Genomic DNA, 27,163 nt, shown 5'->3' on the forward strand with positions numbered 1-27,163 from the left:
GAGCATAAACGCCGCGCGGTTGTCCCTCTTTCTATTTCAATGCCGCTGAAGCTGAGAGCGAAGCTGAGAGCGACTCTTCTCCAAATCGCAGCTCGGTAGCCCCCCACACCACGCACCGGCGACAGAGAGGAGTGAGAGAGAGACAGACCACCGCAGCCTCCTCTCAGAAGGATAATAACCTTTTAATTTCACATTTTCGCTTCGCGTGGCCAAGTTGTCGTTAAGTAGAGCTTCTGGTCCGACTTTGATGGGATTTTTGCAGCTGTGTAAACTGAAGAAACGGCTCGGCGGCGTTATATAAGGCGAAAACGTACAGAGGAGATGAGATCGAGGGCATAGCGGCACAATAATCGCATGTGCTGGTAGGGCTTGGCGCTGAAATGCTACCAAACCTCAATGAACACGGGCCTTGTCTTTGTATATGTATATAGCATCTTACCTATAATTAATTTATTAGAGAAACACGCTACACTGGAACTGCTGCCTATGCTAATGGTGTTTTTATATTACGTTTCTTTTATTAACTTAGCTAAGGCTAGCCAAAGCGCGCTGCCGCTGGTGTGTCCTGCGTAGCGGAATGATGAGCAGACAAAACCTCCAACTGACTGGCGTTAATGGCTCCGATTAACTACACAAAGTCTACTGAAAAATTGCTTTAAAGCCTTATTATTTTTGCTAAAGCCTCCCGTGTTCAGATCTGTTAGCCTACCATTTTAATACATCTTATATTCAAAAATGTTTTCAATGTGGCCCATGTCTTAATATGGAAAACAAAGAATTAGCTACTGAAGAGGGTAAGCTGGTTAGATAAGCTTGTTTTGCGTTTAAGGTGAGGTTGCAAGCTGGTTGGCGGATTAGTGACACGGCGTGGACTCTGCCGCTCCTTGGACTCGGTATCTTTTAATTTTTCCTTTCCTGGTTTTTTGTCTCATCTCCAAGCATCTCCATCATGGGGAGTCACCATGAGGGTGCTGAGCCGGTGCAAGTGGAGCCCATGCCTGGATACCTGGAGCTCATCATCAAGGCATCTTCATCCATGTTCAGCGCATGGAGGGACTGTAGTGCCTGTGGGCTGGAGTTCTCCAAAAGGACTCTCCTGGATAACGCGTATATCACGTGGATTGAAATCTTCCTCTTCTTCTTCTGCGCCTTTTTGTGGACCCAGGTCCGGCGGGGACTGACAGAAAGTCTGTTCCAGGTAGCTAACCACAGCACCAACACATCCAAGCCTCCCTGTGCTCCATAAGGCGAATTAAACACCCTTAATGAATGGGATTATTGGCTCATTCCTCTAATTAGAATGTCAGTGCTGAAACATGGCCTGCTTCTATCATTAACGGGCTACACAACATGGATAGCACTTGCTAACAAATATTTGACAAGCCAGAGAACAGATTCCTGTCAGACTTAGTCAGTCTCAGAAAATATTAACCTGACTTAAGCTACCAAGTTAGGCTCTACTCTCTCCAAGGCCCATATTCATTCATGTCATACCTATGCTTTACCCTGAACATACATTTTGTCTATGCTACTTGACCCAGGCCATTGTGTATGTCCTTAACCTGCCCACTTTTATGGAGAATGTACATACAGTAGTGTGATTGAGTCCAGTGGTTTAAACATGATGTTTAAAACTGTAATAAGTGTTATTACATAGTTATAGTGCAGTGAATAATCCTTCCCCTCTTCACCTATTGGGTAAGTCAATTAGGGCTTACTCTCCAAATACTTAAAGTCACTGATGTAATCAAAATGTCTGCCACTAATTGGAGAATGGTCACATTTAGTTCCCATCAGGCCAGATGTCCAGTCTATGTCAGTTTGACGCTTATACGGCCCACTGACTGAATCATTTGCACTTCTGTTACTATGTAAGTCAACTCTACTGTGATCCCCACCCTGTTAATGCCCCAGGGAGGGGCCCATCTGCACTCATAGCCAGGCCTCAGATTTGATATTCTTCCATCTTGATTTTGGGTGGGGGTAAAGGAGGGGGCACTTGCACTTCCTTACACGCTACAATGATGATGTTTTATAGTTGGCCCCATGTCTAAATCCAGATGTGGACTGAGAATGCATGGAATGAGAGCTGTTTCCCTTTTTTAGTGTATGGGACTCATTCAATCTGTGGAAGGAAGACTTTAACCTCAGACAGATTTGAGTTCATTCAAAGCTATATATCTTTGTGGAGGGGCAAGGTTCACAGTTAGGTCAGAACAATGCTATAGTGAATAGCGCATGCAAATAATGTGGTAGATAATAAAAGCTATGAAGAGAATGACCACATTAGTCAATGTGTATGGAGCACCAAGGCCTAATTAAGTCAATTCTTTGAGTTAGACACATACACCACTCTCTAAACATGAGGTGATTAAATGTCTACTCATAGGAAGCAATGCAATACATAGAGTTATGATTCCCAGTACAATGCTGTCATGTGACCACAGATAATGAGCCAGATGAAACATTTTATTACAGTGAGAGTTTATAATACTGTTTAGATGTTCTTATCGTTTCAATCTTAAAAGTTGTTTTGACATTTCTGTCACATTTCTGTAGTTTGATCCATTTGCCTCAAGAGCAGATAAAAATAATTAGCTTCCTGTTTGTTACTTACAGTCACGTTTGAAGAATGAAACTTGACCTAGTTTAAACCCAACTCCACATTTCCAGCCTATGGAATTCATGTTTAAGTGAGAGTCAGTTTTTTACCCTCTTGTTGTCACTTTGTTGGCAGAGACAGTGACAGTGAGTGGACTTTACCCTGGTCGACTGAGAGCTGTGAAATGAGGTCAGCACCTGGAGCCAGAGCAGACTGTTCTCTGTGTCACTGCTGTGACGTTCATGCTAAACCAAAATGTAGGGGACGATGCATCCACCCAGGGCCATCATTCACGTCCTGCTGCCTGTCAGGGAGAGCAGTGTTGGGGGCGGTGGAGGCTTTTGTAAAGAGCACTATATGTGTGTTTTGTAATGTTCAATTATCTCTGGGTTCAATGAAAATGGTTGTCGATGGGCCACTTCACTTGTTTTTGTCCATTGACATTGGCATTTGAAAATTTGGTTCCAAACAAATACAACTCAAAACTGGATGTAAGAGCAGAATAAGTCCTTTTTTGACCTCAGACTTCTTGTTTATATGTTTGCATATTTTGATACGAGGATGTGAAATTATAAATCGACACAGTTTTAGAAACTATAACGGGAGCAATGAGGAAGCAAATGGGTATAAACTGTTGTATGTAGTTTGCAGAAGTGGTCAGTGCAATCAAGACTCCTCCTGATTCAGCAACATTTAGTAAATGTAAAATTCACCAACAAAATGTCCGGATGTTTCTTAATTCATATAATGGTATGTATAAAGTGGTGTGTGCAGTAGTCTTCCGCTCACACAGACGCATACACAGTGACAGAGCAGAGCAGGGTGGCTGCCAGTGCCTGCCTTGTTGCAGAGCTTATCTTTCTGCAGAGCTGTAGCACCTCATACCCCACTGTTGTTCCAAATGTGAAAGCAACCTGAGGTTTGACAAGGTCCACAACCACAGATCCTAGATCTGGTTCCATTGCTCATCGTTGTGCATTAGGGCCCCAGATAGAAACTCAATATAGGATTTGTGGTCAGAGGAAGTGCCATCCGTTCAGCCAAAAGTGCCCACTAAGGTGAAAGCGGCTTGTAATTTTTACACTGATTGCATTGCAAATTATTGAGCTGTTGTTTGAATGTTTTTAGTAACATCCTCATGACTCAGCCTTTTGTTTGTCATCACATGGACTTTACCTATGCCCCTGATCTGTGCGACTACATCATGCATTATATATAATGCACAAGACTTCAGAATGTGCATATCTGTAATAAGTACAATGTTGTTTTTGCCCTGAGTAGTGTCTGTCAGGCTAAGCTTACGTGCAGTCCTCCTGATTTGTCTTTTCACTTAAGTCTGTTTGAAGTATGTAGCTCTGTTGCATGTTACATGTCCAATAGTAGGTGGCATGTCTCATACTTTATAGTTTGTTTTATTTTGGCATTGTTTAACCTGAAATCAGTAAGTGTTGTGGTATCTAAGGCCTACAGTTATTGCAGCCCTTTGATACCTCCTCTACTCTGTGGACACTTATGTGTGTGTGTGTCTTACACATTTGCTGCTGTTATTTGAGTTTTTGATGCAAAAGCAGAACACCAGCTGCCAGCTTTCTTTCCTCCTTATTATAGTATCTTATTCATATTTTGGGTCCAAATCAAGATTTTAAGTGACAGCCTATCACAGGACCGTCCTCTGGTGTGGAGTGGTTATAGCCTCTTTTTTCCACTTGTTTTTCCAAGTGCTGTTTCTTTGGCTTAGTTTTCTTCCTTACATAGCACAGCATGAGCAGATTGCCACCATACACTTCTCACTGGACAGCTGTCAAGTTGTAACAAGGCTGCATTTAAACTGAGGAGCACCACAGCACAATAGCAAAATAGAAGCAAATGTACATGCTCACTTTCTCTTCAATCATCTGCTTGTTATTGGCAGTGTCAGTTTTATTTAAATAACCCCATATCTAAAGCATAGAATGTCCCTTGATCATGCTGCTGTTGTAATAAAGCTTTTAACTCATTACCATAGCAGCATTACCACGTCACATTTCCTCCCTCAACTGTCCCACACCACCATCGTGTGTTGTTCTTTCCTGTAAACACCACACACAGCTCATTTGTGTAACTTTTTGAGAGAGGGACCTGAAGACCTGACATCTGGCAACGCTTATGAGGTGGTTCTGCTAAAATGACTGTCTATAAAGGGATGTTTTACACTTTCCTCTGCCCACCAGACAGCTTACAAGAGTGTGACAACATCCTACAAGGAAATTCAATTACTCAAGACCATATCCCACAGCTTCTTGCTTCTTTGGTGTAACTGTTTTGTAGTAATTTTTCTCTTTAATGCATGTCTGAATCAATAATGCCCACCTCATTTCACTTATGCAGTTGTTATTTAATACAGTGGTGAAAGATAATGCATCTTTATGTAGTAATGGAATTAGAACTTCTTCTGTGGCTAAGATTTCTGAACTGGTCAATACCTGGAAAATAGAAGCATTGGGACTTTGGGGAATTCATGCGTTTATTGACATAAACTGTTCTCCCTCATTTTAATTTTTTTGATTAAACAAAACATGATTCATTGCAGCCGTGGGAAAATCTCTCTGTATAGTTTTTACAATTATTTTGAAGTGATGTTGCTTGGAGTGCATGTGGGCAAGTGTTGTGAGCCAGCTTTAGATTATCTGTGGGTGGATAATTATAAACTTCATAGCTGCTGCTGTTGGTCCAGACACACTCCCATACCGTTTCTGTCTGTGTTGCCACTGGCTTTGATACTACATTATGAATGACAGACATATGTCTCATAGCTGTTTATTTGGGTTATTTCAGACTAGTAAGTAGACTTCCTTGTTGAATATTATACCATTGTTATGTGACAATGAGTGATAATACATACTTGTAATGCGTAAAGTATTTTTATTTTATTTGAACAGGGAGAATAGAATACATAGTAATTAACAACACTATAACAAATGTACACATTTACTCTAGATCTTAGGCAAGACACAACATCAGCAGTTACTCTACATTTAAGTTAATTACATACAATACATATGATATTACATTTGTGAATTCAGTTGCTTGTTGAGATGATAGAACTTAAAACAGAGCACCACTGAACCACAGCCTGTGTCATCCCAGCCTGTATAATGTTCATTGGTATGTTACTGTAATGTTTTTATTTTTGTTGCCTTCTTCAAATAGGTACATCTAGGCCAGTATCTTTTGCTCTTCACACAAGGACACATTCAATTTAGGCTGAACAAATACAGAACTGAAACAAGTAGTAGTATAAATAGGCTAAAACTCAAGCCATTATTCTGGGCAGTGTTGTATTTGTGGCCAGAAGAAGTAAGTCACAGTAGCTTCTTGAGACTCAATACTATAATATTTTCTGGTAAGAAAAAGTTTTTCTCTGAAATTCCAATGCAGCTGAACTCTGCATGAAGTGTGTGTGGACACTTGCAAATTAGTTTCCAAATGAAGACTCATAAAACGTGTTTAATGATGTCATAAGCAAATTGTGTCAACTGCCATCTGCCTTAATCCATCCGCAGAACTGTTTCATTACCTGATAAAGGGCTATGGTTAAAGTAATGCATTTCTGTAATTTATTCTCACGTTCATTTAGCTAATTCATCAGTTTTAATGTTGATTTACAGTGTGTTACATAAGACACAGAGTGATTTGTGATATTATTCTGCGTAGATGCCTACTGTGTGTGGCCTGCATAATTTTACATTGAGCATTTGATTTATATTATTTCACAGTAGGAGATAAATACAAATCATGACAGTATTTCTAAGATATTTGTTGCTGTTTCATTACATCCCCACTGCCATTATTCACTTTATCCATGGCTTTCAGGATCATAAAAAATCACCATTGTAATTAACAATTTAAAACAAAAAACTATATTTTTTTGAATGATGAAAAGTCCTCAGAATGTCACCTATAGCTGGAAGCTGAAAGTCATGAATAGGTGCTATCACAAGACTGACCAGCTGGGTCATTGTGAAGTCATCAGTCATGTGCACATGTGTTTGGTCTGCTGTTACACTCTTGTCTTTATAATAACAGGGCAATGGTTAATAACCTCTTTATTGTCTCACATCAACAAAGGAGCATAGTCAGGGTAGTCATTCATGCTTTATGTTTGAGTGCACTATGGTAGGCAGAGGAAAACCATTAATAACAGTGGTAGAAGAGGTGTTTAAAGAGGGTTTTGTTTGGAGGAAAACTATCGTCCTTTATTGGAGAAACATATATGAACAGCAGGCCTGGCCATATGAGCAGTAGGAGGTATGATAATGTACTGGAGAGCAGCAGGAGGTATGGTCTTGTTTGCTTTTGTGATCAAAGTTGTGATCACCCCTGAATGAATAGCTTCATTTCCCTTGTATTGTTTCAAACTGGGGATTTAGGAAGTGCCCGTGAATGACCTCATCCATGACATCTGTCCTCTTCTACCCTCCTGGGACAAAGACTAAGCTCCTTCCATTGCCTAATTCCCCATTAAAGCTATACTTACACTCTGTGTACAGTCTTGACTGGATGAAACTGAAGAACTTTTTCTTTATTTTGTTATGAACAGCATTACATTTCAGTGTCTTTATATCATGGGCTCTAAAAATCTTATTTTGAGAATATCTTTTGAAAATCTAGTGTCTGAAATAGGCATGATTAGGGGTTGGGTATCTTTCAGTTTTATTTGAGTGGCACAACTTTAACGATATGTGGTTTTCGGTATTTGTACCTGGCATGATATATTTGCTGTTCATTGGTTACTCACAGTGATGTCAACCCCAAACTAAAGCCATGACTTGTATTGAACACATTCATTCACGTGCCTACATCCTGACTCAGCCCAGCTCAGTTCTTTCTATGCAACAGGCCAGTGCTGGTGGCTCATTCACTTGCTCAGCTCTCAGCACTTGCTTCCAGGAAGGGCACGGACGACATAGCTTTGAGCGTGCAGCTGGGTATGAGTGTGGGGAGGGCAGGAGCAGAGTGGAGTTTTGAGCCCCATGGTAGTCTTCATCAGCATCACTACGTGGTTGCCAGGGGAACGGCTCATTTGTGCTCATCCATAGCTCCTGTCAAACACTCTCCATCTAATTTCTCCTCAGTCTGGTGATATCATGGGATGTTATAACCAAAAGCACTGAGATGCAATGAAGACTTTTCAGTGAATGGAGTTGAACTGTTTCTTTTAGTCCACAAAGGCTGAATTCCCTTATGCTGTGCTATATGGTCTCAACTCCTATAGAGGGTAAAGTGCAAAATGATTGAACTGGATCCAGTGAAGTGGTGGACTGGTGGCACAAATGCACAGAATGGCAGAGGGTTACATAATGTCACAATCTGCATTTCAAAGAAAGATGGTGTCCCTGCTGATCGCTGTGACCAGAATACGGATAGACCCCTGCTTTCATTATGAAGTATTGAACCTTTGAAAGTTTGTAAACAAATACATTCTAAATCACAGAAGGGAGGCAACAAGAGGCAAAAGTGAAGTGGAACATAATATAATTTCAATGGAGAAATTGGGATTAATCTGAAAATATTGCAAATTCTGAAAAACCAAGGGGAATTTGGCAAACGATAACCACTCAGATACATGTGTAAGTTATGAAGTGATATCAGAGCCCTGTTTGAAGACATTTGCACCAGTATTTTTACACATTTTTTAAATTTAATAGGAGCAGTATTTTTCATGTATAGTTTTTACTTTTACTTAAAGCAGACCTATTATGTAAAATAGACTTTGCATATCTTTTAACCATGTTCATTTACCCTCTCAAAGTTTTATTTGGAGTGAATCGCTTTGGAGTGAATGTTTCAGCAATCTTTACTTACTTACTTTCAAGACACCGTTTTGACCACCGGCATACACCCACTGCTCTCTAATTACTTCATTTTTCAGTTTTATTCTCTTAAGCGATGATATGCGTAGGATTTGGTAGCATCCCATAGTCATTTTGGTACAGATGAAAAAAAATCTGCTGCTCATTATGATTATCCATACCATTCCATATCCATACCATTTTAAAACTGCCAGCAACTTGAATAATTATCATGATTTAATCGTTTATCTCAATTATTTTGGCCATGATAATTATGACACCAAATTTCAAGATCACCCCATGCCTACTGCCTATTTATGAAATACAGTTGGAAAAGAATGAAAATGTGGCTACGGCAGTCGGTGATGGCTTTGCAGTGTTACCAGTCTGACATCAGTTGTTGTTATGAACCATCTCATCTCATCATCACCAAAATAAGTGTGATTATTACAGGCAAATGCTTGAGAGGGCACAAGAAGGTGGTTATACATTACAAGATCTAAGAGTTGAATTGCTGGTATGGGCAATAATAACGACTGTCCGCAAGATTAGGTTATTCTATTATTTGCACTTGGGCTTCCAGTAACAGTAATGAGCCACATCCTATTTAGTGTGTGTTTGTGTGTTGGGGTTGATGCGGTGAGAGACGGGGGGTAGCCTGTGCTGTGTGCAGACAGCTGGCTTCTATAAATAAATGGTGCGGGCAGGAGGGAGACACAGAGGACTGGGCGATGGAGAGGCGCTGGTGCAGCTGGACAAAGTGAGAGACGTGTCCTCCTGTGATCCACTGCCCTCACTGAGGATTTACAGAGCATGTGTCACATGTCTGCTTTCCAACCAATCAGAGGCCACAGACAGATCATGTGCTTCTTCCTCTCTTCCGCTGCATGACAGGACAGGACCACTATCTTACATTTTTGTCTTACTGTGGCTGAGGCTGAAAGATTAATCAAAATTGAACTGGCATCATGAGCATATCACAAGACAGCAATTATAACTTAATGTTCTCTGCAAGCACACACTATCTCATCTTATTATATATTTAAAGAAGACATTATGCTCTTGTCTGCTGTATAGATAGAATCTATGACACACATGGATCATTAGTTACATTTTAAACACAATATTGTTCTAAAGCCACTTACTGCCTTTATAAAAGACCCATAGGTCCAGACTTGGTTGAGACTTCTACAAACATTTTCTGAAATGTCCATCTCCTAAGTTATCCTAGACTTGAATGGTGTGATATTGACAAAAATTTATATTACGGTAATATCATAAGCATAATCAGAGCCTATGTTGTCTTGCCCGTAAATTTCTTGGTTGAGGTTCAAGTTCTACAATAAAGTAAAAGCGCTGTAAAATTAACAACAAATGCCAAAAGTGCCAAATGTCACCATACCCTTTTTTGAAAGATTACTCTGCAGATGTCTTTTCTTTTTTCTTTTGGCAGTGTTCCATCTGCCATTTCCTTTCCTTGTTGCTGTGACTTACACACATGTGATAAGGATAAAGACAGAAGACACTGGATTCACCATAGCTTCGCTTTCCCTATAAATTTGTCATGTAATCAGGCATAGAGGCTTGTTGGATCCTGTCCTGGTGACGAGTGGGCTGGGTAACATCAGATTGAAAAGTACTGTATCACTGACCCGGGCCTCTTTCACTTTCCTTCCTCTGGTTACACAGTGTCATTTCACTCCAGGTCCTCACCGCGCCTCTGGAGGTGTGCATTTTTTTAGGGGCCCATAGGGTAAGGGTTTGTTACTCAACCTGCAGAAACACTTGTCCCTGTTATATAATAATAGAACTGTATTCAAATTGATATAATACCAATACTAAAAATTTGACTTGATTTTGATATTAAGGAAGAGACTTGGTACCAATATCAATAGCACAATAATAATAAAAGATAGTTTTTAAACAATAAAAAGTAATTTTCAACTCAAAATTGCTTTTCAGTGTTATTTGACCATGTGGCAGTAGTTCAATAGTTCTGATATGGATCATGACCATTCTAAAACAATTCAGGACAGGCCCAATTTTGTCTAAATTATGTCATCTTTTTCAGTGTCAATACTTAATACATGTTCAGATGAATATATACTTTCAATACTCTGCTTCCTAGTTAGTATTTATTTTTTGACAAGCTGGCCTTACAGCAATAAAAGGAAAGGTTTTGTTTTAACTGAAAGGCAAGATTGTTTTTAAATTTAGACAATTAAAAACAATAACATGCCCAAGATGGCAGGTGTCCCGTGAACAATATACTCTCTGTTGCTACTGATTCTATTGTGTTTTTGTTTGGTGTTTGTGTGGGTGCTAAGAAGTACCATTTATCATGACTGAAGCTATTACTGACATGTGACTGAAAGTGCAGGGAGGAACCTTGATATAATGCTTCAGTTTGTCAGGTCTTATCTTCAACTTCCTCTGTTTCTGCTTGCAGTGCAAACTACAGTGCATAAAAACGGTAAAACTCATTTTCAATGCAGTCATATGACTGATTCATTCACATTTTTTTCATATGCAGTATGTGTCGTAAATGAGATGCAAAAAGTGAAGTCCTATAACAAAATCACTGGACCCATCTGCTATTGACATTTCAATACAACATAAACACATGTACATCCGGTACAGTGTTATTATAACACTGTAGATTATGGGGGCTTGTTTGAGTTATATATTATTCAGACATCAGTTGTGAAAGGAGAACATGGGAGCTGGATGTGACTGCTAGACATGAATATGGTCTTGTATTGTTACATTCTTATTGTTGTGTGCCCATTTGTTATGTAATACAAAATATAATACACTGCATTTATGCACAACAGTGTGCCATTTTACAGAAAAACAAAAGGTGCTAGCTCTGACAAGCAATTTGCATTTTTGTGTGTTGAAATAGTTCTGTATTATATGTGGTGTGATATTAACTTAACACTAACATGTCTGAAACTGTTTGTGTGCTCACAGCCTTTAGCACAGAGGTGGAGGCTGCTGCCCAAAGATGCTGCCAAGATGCCAGAGAGCGCGTGGAAGCTGGTCTTCTACACCATGTCATGGTCTTACAGCTCTTATCTGCTCTTCTTCAGTACCTACTCCTTTTTTCACGACCCACCCTCTGTTTTCTACAGTAAGATATGCAACATTCACGCTTCGTTGTATGTTATTTTCACTGTGTCATTTAAAGTCTAAGTGTCATCAGTGGAAGCTTACAGTTTTACATTAAGCATAGGCACGAGGCTGCAGTAATCTAAATAACAGCAGGTCTCTTGAAATTAAAGTAAGTCAATTTAAATTTCTTTGCTGAGATAATAATATACTAATCAATATTGTACTGAAACTGTATGGAAGGGATTCACAAAACCTTTCAGGCTGGGATTCCCAAAGTAGTCATGCAACCAAACTGGGACCCCTCACTGCAAAGTGAAATAGATTTTTGTAACAATTTGAAGGAGTGAAACATTTAAAATCAGGTTTGATTGTATTTATAGTAGTTTATTGTGTTTCTTAATTACATTAAAATATTCCATATTCCATTATTCTTAAATTAAAACCACTGCTCTATGCCATTTTTAGAAGGAATTCCAATGTTTATATAATATCAAAAACATACTGAATTAAAGTCCTATTATAAACAGAAACGTCAATGTAGATAAATCATTCCTCTTACAGCTCTAATAAAGACACAAGTTCAATTAGTATTTGATGAGAGCTGTCAGGATGATGAAGTGTACCTTTCCTATGTCTCAGGAGTCAGAACTAATGGAAGAAGGATACAGAGGAGTGGTGTGGGGCCCAGTCATTGAAAGCCTGCTCCATCAGACAGAGAGGTGTCAGGGCTCCTGTCCACTGCCATCACTCTGAGTGCAGCTAGTATACTAGCCGACAGGAGCGGGCTTGTTTTTAATAGCTCCGTCACCTGTAATAGAGAATGTTGCGCCGTGAAAGGTCCTAAATGGGATGGACTCCTGCAGAGACACTAGAAATGTCAAGATTATTTGTCTAATTGATCAAGATTATTCATTCCACAATATAATATATTAGTTCTGATATAGTTGATTAGTTGATTTTTTTTTTCCAGTTCCGTTACTTGAAATAAGTCTAGTTTTGATACTAGTTTTAGTGTCAATTAGTAGCTGGATTTTGATACTTTTGACAACCCTACATATTAGACTTAAACTTAATGAAAATTTCAACCATGAAGAATCATAAAATCCTATGTTTTTTTTGTTTTTTTTACCATAACCATGACATCCCTTAGAGACACGGGAGGAAATAGTGAAATTGAAATTGATCTTTGATGATGGCCTTAAGAGAAAAGAGAGAGTGAAATGGGATCTCCAGTTCCCCTGCAAGGTCTTGGCCGTGTTCATTGAGCAGCCTGCCTCTCAATGTTTAATGATGGAAGGACCAATCAATAAACATTACACGAGCCCCAACAGAAACCTCATCTCAACACAGACAAACCTCACTCAAACTGCGCAGTGAAAGTTTCCATCCAACTATCGTAGATCCGAGATGTTTTTGCGGTAAACGTAACAGGCCGCGTGGGGCTTGTTTTCAGTCTCATGCTTCAGAGTAAATCTGATTCCTGTTGCCCCCCCCCCCCCAACTTCAGTCACGCTACGGTGACTACCCCGTCTGACCCCTCACATCTGGTGTCCCCTGGAAGTCACTGTATATAGTTCACTATGTGGTGCTCTGAGCCAAAGAGCGTCCGTGTCCAATCGGTCGCACGCAGAGGCTATTTGTATATGCTTCAGCCCCCATATATCTCAAACATACTTCAAACAAACAATGTATTTACTTTGTGTAGATATCTTAACTAAAACAAATATACACACACAGATGTTTGTCCTGGTGCCAAGTAGGCCTTTCACAATAATAACTTTATGTAGTGTGCTAGTGAGGAACTTTTAGTTATTTTTCTGTACTACAGTAGGATTTGAACTGAAAAAGGTTGAATAAATAACTTCTATGACAAAATATAGATACTAATTACTACTGTTTCATTCTGTTATTTAGAATAAATAGATAATCCTGCTTTAGGGTTACTGTTTTAGTGGCATAAATTAGTGTAAGTATTCAGTAGTATTTATGTGTATATTTTCCTCAGCACTTTAAAATGTGTTACCTAGTGCCAAGTCTAAAGTCTTACTCAGTTACTTTCTTTGTCACATACCACCTTAGTACCATTTCAGGGTTAGTATATTTAGAATAAAATACAAGCACCTTTCTTTTCTTATGCCAGGCTTACCACTATATTATTTCAAAGTGTTTTCGAAATAAATTTTTAATGTAAATGAAACCATGTTAGCTTGCCAAAAAGGCTGACCATGCTACTTCCTGCTGTACAGCTAAGAGCTAAAATGTCAAGTCAACTAGATTCATGAGCTGTTTACCATGTGTTTTGCTGCAGGGCTCCCTATAGACAACTATTTACCTTTTATCAGTATCAAACAGCAGGTTAAACTATACCATGAGGCCACTTGTGTTATTGTAAAAATGTCATTCTTTAACCCACTATTTTCTGTTTTACCCAGACTGGAAGAGTGGGATGTCAGTGCCTCTAGACATTGCCATTGCCTACCTGATACAGGGCAGCTTCTATGGCCACTCAATCTACGCCACAGTCTACATGGACGCTTGGAGGAAGGACTCTGCTGTCATGGTGGTGCATCACATCATCACTCTGGCACTTATATGCTTCTCCTATGCCTTCAGGTGCTTCATACTCACAATACAGTGGAATTTATATGCAAATACAAGTAAACCATAGTGGGCATTAAAGCTTTAAAGCTTTTGTATTGAATTGACACCAGCACAAAGCTAACCAAATAGCCCTACAATACAGTTTCATGGGTGTCTTCTGTGAACTACCCTTACAAATCAGATTCACAGGAAGAAATAGAACAGGAACTGATAACCAGATAGATCTGAAAATATCCTGCAAGTTTCCTTCCTCTAATTAAATAAGCACAAAGCGCATGCAAATTGAAGGCTGTACAACCGGAGGTCAAAACAACCCTGTGACATTACAATCATACTGAACTTTGTTTCTAGAAGATTACAAGATAATCCTTATGCATAGCACACTATAGTTAAACATTATTTTAATACCACATTGAATTACATTATAATCTAATATTCTGGTTGCCTTATTCAGCAACCCAAACACTACAGCTAATGCTGATATGAACTGGCCTCCTGCATGTACCCCACTGCAGGTCTCTGGGGTAGGTGCTGGTACCCGGCAAACCCAGCTGAGCAGATCAATCTTTTTTAACTGTGTAAATGTGCCAGTATTACCTATAAACATTTTTTTTATCTCTTGTCCCTGAGCAATATGTATGGAAGGCCAGGAATACATATAGGCATAAAATGTACATGTGAATAAAGATGATTTAATATTAACTAATAACACATGCTTATATCTCCTTATCCTAGATACCACAATATAGGTATACTTGTGTTATTCCTGCATGATATCAATGACATTCAACTTGAATTCACCAAACTCAACGTCTACCTGAAGACCAGAGGCGGTGGCTATTACCTGTTTAATGACATATTGTCCAACATGGGCTCTGTCAGCTTCAGCATCACATGGTAAGGACTTCAGACTGATTGAGTAATTGTTATTTTAATGTTCTTGGTGTGTATCTCATTCCTGTTGTCTTGTAGGTTTTGGTTCCGCCTCTACTGGTTCCCCTTGAAGGTTCTGTACGCTACGTGTGTGTCCAGTCTGCAGTCCGTACCAAACATTCCTTTCTACTTCTTCTTCAATGCTTTGCTGCTGGCTCTCCTGCTCATGAACATATACTGGTTCTTGGTAAGGAGACCCAAACCTATCCATCATACAGAAAGTCTTTGTTAGATATTGATTTTAGACTGCACAAAATCTGCTTTTTAGATTTATTGATTCATAAATTGGCACAGAGGTGTTGTGAAGTCAAAGCTTGTAGATAGCTATGGTTAACCATCAAAACAGCCATTTATTTGAAGAAGAAATTTTACCTCTTCTATATCAGAGGCTCCCAAACTTAAATAACCCTACAACCGAGCCATGAGCCCCCCCTGCAAAATGAAATTGATCAGGGTTAATTCCATTTATATTGTATTTATTAGAGCAGCTTATTGTGTTATTTAGAATATCACTTAGAATGTGACTGATAATTGTATAATTATATCTTCCAAGTCATCTTCCAACCCTCCACTTTGGGAATCTCATTTCTAGATAGTCAAAACTGTTTAATATTGTTCCTACTTTAACATAAACTCCCTACATAATCAATGCATTTATATAGTTACTATTATTTGATTTGTTGTAAATTATATCAATAATTAGCAATGTAACAGATTTTGTGGCTAACTAGCAATGTATAAAGCACTTCCCTTGTGTATTAATGCTATATTATTATCCTGAATATGGGCAATCAACATTTCTTTTGTTTCTCTTCTCAGTTTATCGTGATCTTTGTTGTCAAAGTCCTAAAGATGAAGGAAGTGAATGACGTCAGGGAGTACGAGGAGGAGGACAAGGCGGCGGCAGAGGCACTCAGACACGCTCAGGATGACAACAGGGACGCGGATGATGCTGGACATCACAACTCTGCCCACGGGTGAGACACTACACACACCTTTGGTTATGTTAAAGGGCCTACATTACAGTACATTTTTTGTGCTGTTTTGTTTCATTCACACATGTTTAACACACAAAGTCTGCATATTTAGGCTGACAGAAAATACTTTCCCACCTTGTGATGTCATGTATGTCAGTGATGTCCATACAGGAAGTTCATACAGCTTCACTAGAATAATTTGAATAATTTCAGTCGTGGAATTGCCTATCTCTACTGAACAAAAAGTAAAAGGTAGCTGTTAACATGAAAACTACCACTTCATGAGATCACAAGCTGGAATAGAGCATTTTGAACTTTGGATATGTAGACAGCTTAATATGCAGGGTTACTCAAACATGTGTAAATGAAACAAAACATGATACCAGATATGTTTTCGATGAGTTAACAACATTCAAACATGGCTAAAAGATGACAAGTTGATTTTGCATAATATAGGAGAAGGAGAGAAGGAGAAAGAGGGAGCAGGAGAGGTAGTGTGTGGATTGGCAGGTTCTTACTGAATGTTTAGATTACTTTTTACTAGCAGCCTCTCAGGCTGAAATTCAAGCTGTAGTTTAAGGGTGCTATTTGGGGAAGAAGTCGAGAATAAACAAATCATTATGGTATGAGCTACTGCACAGACACAGCCTATTATCGTCTAATGGTGTTTATGTAAGGTACTTCAGTCTCGTTCGTAATCCCGGTTATTTAACAAAGTTGAAGCTAGATAAACTATATAATGTGCTAATAAAATATAATAGACTAAACAAATGTCAAATCATTATTAATACCAAAAGTAAGTATTTTATGATCTCTCACAATTGTGAAATAACTGTTCAGATATAGATAGTAGATACAGGGCAATGCAAATGTCAGCAAAGAACTCAACTTAAACAACTGTGTTTATCAGCATCTATAGATTGGTATGTTTTTATCAGAGGGCCTCTTAAAGCTGTTTCAACTGTGAACCTGATTATTACAGTGTTAACCTTTGATCACCTTTAGATATTTTTCACTGATTCTGAGTGAAAAGCAGTAATACGATAAATACAAGCTGTTGAAAGCAAAAAGCAAATAGTATTGATTCTGTGGCCATAAGCACATTTGGTATTTTTGTGATAGATGGTGCTTGTTTTGTTTAACTGATACATAAATGATACAGAACTGATTCCTTATGAGTTTAATAGATGTAATAATATGCAATTTATTTATCAGGATGTCATGGAAGTCAGTTTCTCAAAAGGGGAGAAGATTAATTATTTATTTAAACAGCAGAAAACACTCCAAATAATAATTCACACCTAGCTAGATTACATAATTCAAGATATATTACACTTATCACATTTATAGTTGAAAAGATCAATTGAGACTATTTAATTATCAGTTTGTAAGTAGTCAAAAAAGCAATAACCATCCAATTGCATTTGCCTTTATGTTATAGGATTATGTAAAAATGCAGTTTGTATAGTAATGTTTAATATAGTAACTCAAAATACAGCTCGTGCCACTGTGGGTTTTTGTAGCGAGTGGCAGGTAAAGGGGGGTCAGAGTAGATGGGATCAAAGAGCCTCATAGTATACGGAGATGTGATTATATGTTATCCTTATCGCAGAGGCCTCGAACACCACTGATAGCCTCTCTGTGCTAATGCTTCACATCTGCTGATCACCTTTGCAGACAATCGCCCACAGCCCTAAACTCATCCTCCTCCATTGTCTTTCTCTACAGGAAGCACGTGCAGAACGGGATCACCAAGGAGAAGCATCTATAACAAGCTTTTTGTCGCCCCCACCTGGCATCAAGCGGCAAATACAAGACAAGATGCTCTTTTAGGACCACTCATGTCGAAAAACGAATTAAGTTTGACCGCAGTTGTTTTTTTTTTTTTTTTACCCTTTATTTGTTTTCATTTTAAACATGTAATTAAGAACATTTTGTTCTCAGCATTTTAGGGCACTGTGAATGTTGTTTTTTTTCAGGTAACATTTTTTGTCTTATTGTTGCTAACTTTACATTTGACAGACAGTAGTTGGCCAGTGTTGGGCTGCACAGGATGTGGATCTCCACTGAGCAAGTGACCCAAATGTGTTTGTGTAGAAATATAGAGCTGCTTTATATTTAGAAAGTGGGAAACAACAGTATTTGGCACAAGTTGGCTTTTGTATAAAGTCATTCTTTGACCTCTCATTCCATCTTCTGCAAACTGGGTGAAATCAGAGGACTAAGAGAATCACTGCTGTCTTCTGTACTGATCATACTGAGCGGCCTGGCTCCGTCCGCTGCTCTCACCACATTGTATTGATTTTCATATCACTGCGCACAGTTAGTGGTAATGGTGGTGCCTCAGTACTGTGTCCTTGACGGATATGAACTTAAAACACCACAGTGGTGTGTGTGAACATGTTTATGTAAAGGCTGCTGAGTAAATAATTATAGTAAAATGTTTGATTTTAGCATTTATGAACAACTGTCTTGGGACTTTTCTGTAGTGTAGGAGCCTTTTGTTGGTAATCTTTCCTCAGTGTAAATCGCTTAAGCATCTGATGCTGCACTGATATGAAGGCATGCAAGCTTATTGCTGATTTAATGACAGCAAATAGCCTGATTTGATTGATGGTAATCATCTTCATATTAATACAGTGTTGACAATTTTTTATACTTAAACATTTTTAATTTCATTGGTGATGGCTATTTAGTTCAACAAATACAAGAACAATAGCCTCAAATAATGTAAAATATAGTCATGATAAAAACCTATGTATGCACAATTTATGGTATTCAGGAATGCATGATGGAATGATTTTGAAGATGCTATGAAGATAAACAAATGATGAAGCCATTCGCTATGTAACAGTTACCTTTTAATGTCCAAACTTAACTTTTAAAAGCTGTTGTAACCACTTATCACACAGACTGTAAAACAGACCAGTTCAAGCTAAACCTTAATGTTATGTGCAGCTCATGCTGTCATCTTGTGTGGCTATTGAATATACAGATACAGTCACTGACTGCTTATTCTGTGTGTGTCTGTGTGGGTGGGAACACATGTCTAACCTGTTGAAATAAGGGATCTATTTACTCTTCATGATCAAATTCGAGCTCTTGCTTGAATGAACAGCATGCTTGTGCTGCTGGAGCAGGCCACAGATGCTCTCTGTTGGAGGAGGAGTGACCGTTGGTGTCAGTCTGTCTTCCACAGCCTCCTTCTGCTTTTGCACCATTTTGACTTTGTGTAGTTCACGTAGTTAAATTTGTTTTTGCTGCTGTTTTTGTCTCAAAGAGCACTATTCCAAGCTGTATCATGTTTCTTGTTTTTTATGAAGTAATCTGTTCACACGAGATATCCAGGGACCATCACTCACATCTGGATATAGTTTCCAATGTAAATGCTGGCTCATATCACTGTAGTCCAACTACACCACACCAGTACTGTACAATCCTTTCTGACTTTATGTGTAAAATACAATGCTTTTATAGCCTGATGTTCACAAAGGACTCGCACTGTTGTAGCGAGCCCTGCTCTACTGTGAGACTAGATTTAATTTGAGCTAATATTATATGTTTAGATGGAGACTAGATGAGCTAGACCTGGATACATTTGTTGTATGGTACTATGTGTGAAGGCAACAGCTTCAGACTGTCCTTCTCAAGCCGAGGAGATCAGTAACTCAAAACTAAAACCACTAATATCCAAAAGATAAAAGAACATAGCTATCTTTTCATCCATACTGCAACACTGGTTGACCTACGTTGTTTTAAGTTGCTGTTTTAACACTTGGTTTGGCCAGTCAGCTGTTTAATGCAATTAGTGACTATTATCTAGTATTGCTATAAATTAATTGATTTTAAAACAAACTTACGTGAAATATAAATTTGCCCCTTTGTAGAGTGATCAAAATCATAAAACTTAGTGCCTCTCATTTACCCTTGTGTTGTCTGGCTGAATTGGGTCTCATACTTTGACCTTAACAGAAAGTATTTACATCAATGCTTTGACTGTGCCAAAATATCACCCCAAAAGGCAGAGGCTTGTGAGTGCTGGGTCTGAATGGAGGGACACTAAGCCCTGTATTTGTTTATTAAATTGCACTGTAATTTATTATTAGTATTTCTAATCCTGCATCAAAACGGGAAGGGAATTTAAGAGTTTATAAGACTTATTGGAAAATGAAACACATTCATTGAACGTATTTGTTGAGGTATTTTGAATAATTGCGTCCTTTAATCAACTCAACACAAATTGCCCCATTTTGTTAAAATTGTATAACATTAATACATTTGTAAGTATGACAATGATTAAAACATTTTTGTAATACAATTTTAACGTCAAATGTTAATGTTTTATTTACCCACACAATAAAAACATGCCAGTTAACAAGTTTTGTGTTAATTTATTTCAAATTAGATAACATTTTTTCAAAGTTGTGTGGCAATTTTACAGTTAAGACCAAATAAGACCTCAGTGCAATGCACAAAATGGAAGCCATCAATAAATAATTACCACACACAGTGTTGACACACATCCAGGGGGGTGATGACGAAACATGCATGAAAAATACATCTAACAGCATTCATCCACTACCGGCAAAACAAAGGCCATGTCCACACAGCTATTATATATAGTTTGGTTCAACATTAGCTTAGGTCTTGTCGCCCATATTTTCAAACCTAAATAAAACTGCTATGTTGACTTGACCTGAATCTTGCTATGGCCTTTAAAATGTATTAAAAATCTTAGCCAAGTTTCCATTCGGTCAGAAAAAGTCAAAATCAGCAGCAAAAAAAAAAAAAAAAAAGCTGACAGGCAAAAGGATGTGACAGGAAACAATTATGTAAATAACGATAGATGAAAGTGCTGAGATCTTAAGCTTAACGTTTTTCAACAGTATTAAGTTCATATGTTCATTAAACTTAAACTAGTTAAGATTTTTTTTTAATGAAGCACAAATTTTAAGAAATATCCCAGAAACAATAATCAGTTTTTACCCCGAGAAGGGGAAAAGAGGGAAATAAAAAAGCAGTTATTCGTACATTTATATACTGCAAAGTGCTTCAATTAGGTTAAATTTGTGTTAGACATGACAGGAGATAAAGAAATCACTATGGTTCACATTTTATTCTGACCATTCGTCTTGTGTAAATTCAAAATGGTGTGGCCAGTTCACCCACTCTAGCTGCCAACAAGACAAAATTCACAGAGAGGTCACTGGTACAGTTCAAAGGGGAAATGAAAAAGTAATCTTTGCAAGAAATATCTGATATTGTGAAAAAAAGCATGCACCAGGACAAAAACATGATTTTGGTCATTCCTGATACCCTTAGTCCTTGAGAGAGTATGACTTAAGTTGGCAGCAAGACAAGATGTGACATCATAGGTTGCAGCTCAGGTTGGAGGAAAGTGCACTGTACTGGTAAAATACACCTTTAGTGGGTCTTTGTTTTAGGCTGGGTAATCTTACGGACCACACTGTACAAAACACCAAAGTTCTGCAGACACAACAAGAACAAAGGATGAGAAAACTGGACATCAATATTCAACATTTAAGTCATTTCCAAAATCACTTACCTGAATTGCAAGATACATAACACCCAAATATGCAGCAATACAGACAGCAAGCAGCAGATCAAAAATGGCCGGCTTGACTCTAGGGAAAAAAATAACAAAACTGAGACTTGTGACTTTTGGAGAGAAATAATTACAGTCACTGGAAGATCAGTACCAGGGATTTATTGTGAGATTTGAACCAGAATCAACTCTATTTTATAGAGGTGCCAAAATGTACTTGAGTAAGAGCCATTTTTATGAAACAACCCAATTATTAATGGGTGAAGTGCAAGGAAAGCAAATGTTAAAGCCTTTAATATTTTCAACATATAGGTTTTGTCACTTGTAGACAGTGGAAATCCAACTTGTATCCTTGTACAGTTACTTCAAATGAAATATTTCTTAAGGAGAATAAAAAATATGGGGTCATAAAATTGAACTTTACCTGTAAGCATTCATTGTCTGCTTGAGCTGGTCATAAAACACAAATTCAGGATCTCTGAAAATAGAAAATATTGCTTTGGTTGAGAAACTTAAAATTCACATTTATAAAAAAGAAATGTGTAGAGTTGGGTGGTACACTGCTCTTCACCTCTTATCTGCTTTGACATAATGTTTCTTCACATCCTTGAGGTAGCGTGTGAGATGATACTCCAGTGTGGAAACAACACTGCTGTCTTTATCCACCAACTGTGCAGCTCGTGGCTGAGCTGTGAGCCACTCTACGACTGCAGAGAGCTGCTCCTCCTGCACCTGCTGATGTGACGGCAAACCATTAACACATATTTGTATGTGTTACACACAAAATATAAATGTATATATAACTTAAACAATTTATAAAGTATATATAACTTATACAATTTATAAAATAGATATAACTTATACAATTTATAAATTAGATATAAATGTCATATATATATATATAAATAAATAAAAATCTTTATTCTGTAGTCACACTAGCCGGTTACCATTTGTTCAGTGAAAATCTGCAGGTCTCCTGGGGCACCCTGTGCAGTGATCAAAGTAGTATTATAAACAGATGTAGGCAGTGGCACAGTTTTTTAATAATGATTGTTATGTTTTACACCTTTTCTGTGAGGTTATAAATAACCCTGGCAAGAGCCTCTGCAACAATTTTTGTGTTCCTGCCAAGTTTCTTCACATCAACATGAGGCCTGAAAGACACAAAAGTGCAGAAAGTGAAATCTCAATAAATGTTTGAGTCAAACATAGAAAGAAAATGTCGCAAATATGAAACTTTGAACCTGTTTTACAAGGGAAACTAGTCAGTGTGTGAAGCTAATGGTTTCAACAGGGACTACAACATCAGGACTAGCACAAGATAAGTGGGTCGGTATGGTCAAAAAGGTGTATGTATGTATGTGTACGTGTACAACATAAATATATGGGGCTAAAAAAATAAATAGTTTGGAGATGCATAGACTTGCAGTAATGAACCCACCCAGCAGGGGGCTCTCCCACTCCGTAATGAGAGGAGGGGGACACTGACCGCACGTCCATGATGCTGGAACGCTGTGCCAGGCGGTGTGAGGGCAGGTGCGACAGGGTGAATGCCGGCAGTCGCCGAATACCAAAGCGCTCGTGCTCCCAGGCCAACATGTCGTCCGCGAGGTTAATCTTCTTATGGACCATGGAGAACTTGACCTCGGGGTACTGACTGGAGACCACCTAAGACCAGAAAAGCATATTTGAACAGTGTGTCTCTGATTATAACTTACATGGAAACTTAAGTAGTAAACCAGATAGTAGGTTCTGCAGTGCTTACCATCTCAAGCTCTTTCAACAGCTGGTACTGAGAAGTGCCCTCTTTTGGAGGCTTGGAGACATGCAGATGTAGAGAGTCTCCATTGCCCAGAGTGTCCAGACACAACACAAAAGCGACATTGTCCTGCAGCAGACTGGAGTCTATTGAATCACAATCACAAGAGCCAATGACATAAAACTGAACAACAGCCATAGCAAAACAATGGCATATGTGGTACAAAGGAACGGAAAAGCTTGTCTGAGTAGAGATGAGAATCTTCATTAATGAATTTATTTTACATATTTTTAAAAAGGAGAGGGATAATTCATCGTTTCATTCATTGAACTGCACCTGTGTGGTCAAGGTTGTCCTCCAGCCAGCGTTTGGTGCCCTGGTAGTTAAATTTTCCACCACCAGATAAAAAGAACAGCAAGTTATATCTGCACAAATCACAAGGTTATAGGTTATGTCAATAATGATTGTTTCAAAGGTTGGACAACACAATAGAAAAAAAACAGGATTATTCAATTCAATTCAAGTTTATTTATATAGCACATTTAAAAACAACCTCAGCTGACCAAAGTGCTTCACATAAAATAACTATTATTATTATTATTATTATTGAAGGTATTATGTTTTTTTCAGTTATTGCAGATACATAACTAAAACAATATATATAAAATAATGTTATGTCTCACCCAGCATGTGTCCTCTTGTACGTGTAAAGTTTGGAAAAGAGACGAGCCAATTCCAGCAGTACAGACACCCCACTACCATTTGAATCAGCTCCATACGACAGCCACTGGAGAAGTTTAAATATGTTACTGAATCAAATAACGGAACAAAATGATAAACTAGGTACTTGATACATACGGGAGCAACACCAAATGAATCGTAGTGTGCAACTACAACAATTGTAGGCAGATCCTCTCCACCAACTCCTGCCAGACGACCCTGTAAAATAAGATACGGTTCACCTTGCAGTCCTTTTTAGTTACATTAATCCTCCTGAACAGATTATCAAAATATGGATAATATCATTATTTGTGACTGCTGTTTTCAGAATTGCAATATTAAAATAAGATATGCAACAAAAATAGCTAATTGAAAATGACAAAAACAAAAAAAAACAAAAAAAAAAAAATTCAACAAGGATATTAAGTGATATTTTTGCACAACTGAGGGCAATTTTACAATAATTTCACATTTGTCTGATACTTAAAACATGTCTTTACATGCATCTGCAGTTGATATTTAACACATTTCTGTTATATTGATACAACATAATTTGCACTTCATTTTCCATTTGTCAATATCGCCCATCCTTATATGCAAAATCAGCAAGTGTCTTATATAATTTATTGAGAATTAAAATCTCCCAAACAGTATGAATCAGTTCCTTACCTCTAAGCTGGTGATGGCCCAGTCACTGACAGCTTTACTCTGAGCGCCACTTGTGACCATCTGGAAACCATTTGCTGTGGCCGTATGAAGTAACACTATGAAAACACAACAAAAATATGTAGTTAGGAGCTTACTTACACACACAAATAACGCAATGTGTTATTCATTTGTAATTAAACCTGATAGTCTTGTCTGAAATGCTTTTTTTACCTTCAGCTGCTGATAAAGACCCCTGGGATGTGGAGGAGGTCAGTGTCTGAGTGTAGATGGACAACAGCTCATCGTCCTCCATGGCAAAGTACACTGGGATTATGGTTTCTGTGGCCAGCATCTCCGGCTCCAGCTCCATAAATTGCTGCAAAAAAGAAGAACCTCATTGTATAAAACAAAAATCAAATATTATAATTAGGTGCAGTATCTAGCTTAGAAGAAATGGGCATAGGGAGATTTCCAGTAGTATCCAAAGTTATGGTACTGGTACCTGTACGATGTCCTGGGGGAGAGCTGACATGTTTTTGGGCAGAATGATGACCACGGCCCCCGCAGACTGCCGCAAAGCCTTCTGGTATTTCTCATACGAAAAGTCTGCCAGTCTCATGATTACACAACGACGACTTAGTACCTCTGCCTCAACAGTGCGAGCTTCAGTGTTCAGGATAGCATTTCTGGTACCTGAAGGATGGGAAATAATTTGGACAGGTGTCAAACATCACAGAATAGCTATTTTACACAAGCTACAGGGGTAGTTCGGACAAATTCGTGAAAAATGACTTCCAGGTGGTCACAGGTGAGAGTCCAACCCATAGATCCACGGCCTGTCCAGTCCAAAAAGATTCACACATCTTCATGAGGGTGGTGTCTAGTGGGCCCTGTGGTCACTGCCTGGTTTACGTTCACACAATACATCAGTGTAGATTGTAGATTAATTGTGTTTCAAAGTGTTACTCATTATGGGTTGCATGTCATTTCATTGAAATAGTGATGAGTGATCTTGTGAGCTCTAGTCCAAGGCTATCTGGCTAACCCCACAGGCTAAGGGGAGTGTGATACAGTCTGTGTGCGGTGTTAGCTTCCGAGCTGTTTTTGAATGGATTTGGCTCACAGGCTCTAACCATTCATGATCATGACAAGTTTAATTATATAAAACCAACTTGTTCACGCGGACAAACGGTGGCATAACAAACCATAGTATTCTCACCGTAGGGTTGTCCTTGCAGGTCGTACTGCTGCATGCGGTAAACCGTGAACTCGTGTGCCGCTTCGGCCGGTAGCGGGGACACCAGGATAAGCACCGCGGGTATAAACACGATAAAGGTCAGGGGGAAAGAGGATTTGAACATGTTGTCAAATACTTCACTTGCTTCTTCAAACATTTTGACAATCGGATGTAGAGCAGAGGTAAAAGTTAAAACACAAGTGTATCCTGTCGCTCTCGGTTTAGGAGAGCTCAACCACCAGACCCCAACTTATCAGGCAAGTACGCGGGCTACCTATTTAAATATGTTCACCAAGTTTATAACTTTACACGGACACAAATATCGGTATATTATTGAGCGAGTGTTTGTATTTAATTTTGTTTAATTTTTTCTTTGCACTTTTTCAATGATTTTAAAAACAGTTTCATACAAGGAGGTCCTTCTGGCACTGTCACGGGCAACTAATTGTAACTATGATCATTGCCACCAGATGGCAGCATGCTCCAAATTAAACGGGTTTAATAGTTAAAAGATAAAGCATGGGGTAATGGCTCAAATTATTTATTAGTTCATCTCTGCATGGTAATTTGTACAACATGTCCCTATTTAATGATGCCTGTTGACCTACTTTATATTTTTGCTACCTCCAGTCTTGCCTAAATCTTAGGTTAATCTCAACAGGCTACATTGACGTAATTTTCTTGATTAATTATTTGGTCATAACTAAAGGATAATGCTATGTTATCTTAATTAAAAGCTTGGCTGCACCTGGGGAGAGGAGTGTATTCTCGTTTTCTGGTGGCCCTCCACACACTCTCCTGTCTGTCTCCAGGGGCTGCTCTGCTAAATGGGAGATTAATGCTGATATGATGTCCTGCCATCCCACTTAATGGACCTTAGCGTCATTATTTCCTGCTCTATGAGTAATCTATGCCCAGGATAGTGACAGGGTTAAGTGGAAAAACAAAGGAACAAAACAGCATGTTACTATGTTACAGAGGCAAAAATATATTAGACTGATCTGACAATTTGCTCTTTTACCGTCTTCTCAAAGTATGTCTGGAACCATAAAGCCATAAAGTTTTAGAGCATTTTAGAGTCCTATTCCTCTGTGAATCGTATGGTATGTTTTGATAGTTAGTCAAACAGAGCCGAATGACTTAGTATTGTTATTAATTTCATTGAATAACAATAT

General features: G+C 38.5%; 2 protein-coding genes across 5 annotated transcripts; one reads left to right on the plus strand and one right to left on the minus strand.

Annotated features, from left to right (window-relative positions):
• cers1 (ceramide synthase 1) lies at positions 1 to 20,430 on the plus strand. Its single transcript, XM_055221583.1, has 8 exons — positions 1 to 362; positions 940 to 1,198; positions 11,407 to 11,566; positions 13,980 to 14,160; positions 14,884 to 15,045; positions 15,121 to 15,268; positions 15,901 to 16,058; positions 17,787 to 20,430. Exons 1-8 carry the CDS (start codon positions 355 to 357, stop codon positions 17,827 to 17,829), a joined length of 1,119 nt encoding a protein of 372 aa, XP_055077558.1. The 5' UTR covers positions 1 to 354; the 3' UTR covers positions 17,830 to 20,430.
• On the minus strand, positions 20,430 to 26,245 carry ncln (nicalin). 4 transcript variants are annotated; one of them, XM_033965129.2, is made up of 15 exons: positions 25,971 to 26,245; positions 25,254 to 25,444; positions 24,983 to 25,127; positions 24,773 to 24,867; positions 24,242 to 24,322; positions 24,067 to 24,170; positions 23,720 to 23,808; positions 23,390 to 23,529; positions 23,114 to 23,292; positions 22,691 to 22,778; positions 22,572 to 22,610; positions 22,196 to 22,359; positions 22,049 to 22,102; positions 21,625 to 21,703; positions 20,430 to 21,545 (listed from the first exon to the last, which is right to left on the minus strand). In XM_033965129.2, the coding sequence occupies exons 1-15, from the start codon at positions 26,143 to 26,145 to the stop codon at positions 21,483 to 21,485; spliced, it is 1,686 nt and encodes a 561-aa protein (XP_033821020.1). In that variant the 5' UTR covers positions 26,146 to 26,245; the 3' UTR covers positions 20,430 to 21,482. The 4 variants fall into 4 exon arrangements, with proteins under 4 accessions (XP_033821020.1, XP_033821018.1, XP_033821021.1 ...); XM_033965127.2 differs by having other exon boundaries at positions 23,066 to 23,292; XM_033965130.2 differs by having other exon boundaries at positions 21,092 to 21,545; positions 22,196 to 22,356.
• Between the last annotated feature and the right edge of the window lie 918 nt (positions 26,246 to 27,163).

Source organism: Periophthalmus magnuspinnatus, chromosome 4, assembly GCF_009829125.3.
Source record: "Periophthalmus magnuspinnatus isolate fPerMag1 chromosome 4, fPerMag1.2.pri, whole genome shotgun sequence".
Taxonomy (NCBI): Eukaryota; Metazoa; Chordata; class Actinopteri; order Gobiiformes; family Gobiidae; genus Periophthalmus; species Periophthalmus magnuspinnatus.

Coding starts and splice junctions, on each gene's coding strand:
- cers1 (XM_055221583.1), top strand. Junction 1,199..11,406: donor TGACAGAAAGTCTGTTCCAG/GTAGCTAACCAC, acceptor GTGTGCTCACAG/CCTTTAGCACAGAGGTGGAG. Junction 15,046..15,120: donor GTCAGCTTCAGCATCACATG/GTAAGGACTTCA, acceptor GTTGTCTTGTAG/GTTTTGGTTCCGCCTCTACT.
- ncln (XM_033965127.2), bottom strand. CDS start 26,145: ATGTTTGAAGAAGCAAGTGAAGTATTTGACAACATGTTCAAATCCTCT. Junction 24,868..24,982: donor GTCTTTATCAGCAGCTGAAG/GTAAAAAAAGCA, acceptor GTGTTTTCATAG/TGTTACTTCATACGGCCACA. Junction 21,546..21,624: donor TTATGTATCTTGCAATTCAG/GTAAGTGATTTT, acceptor TTGTGTCTGCAG/AACTTTGGTGTTTTGTACAG.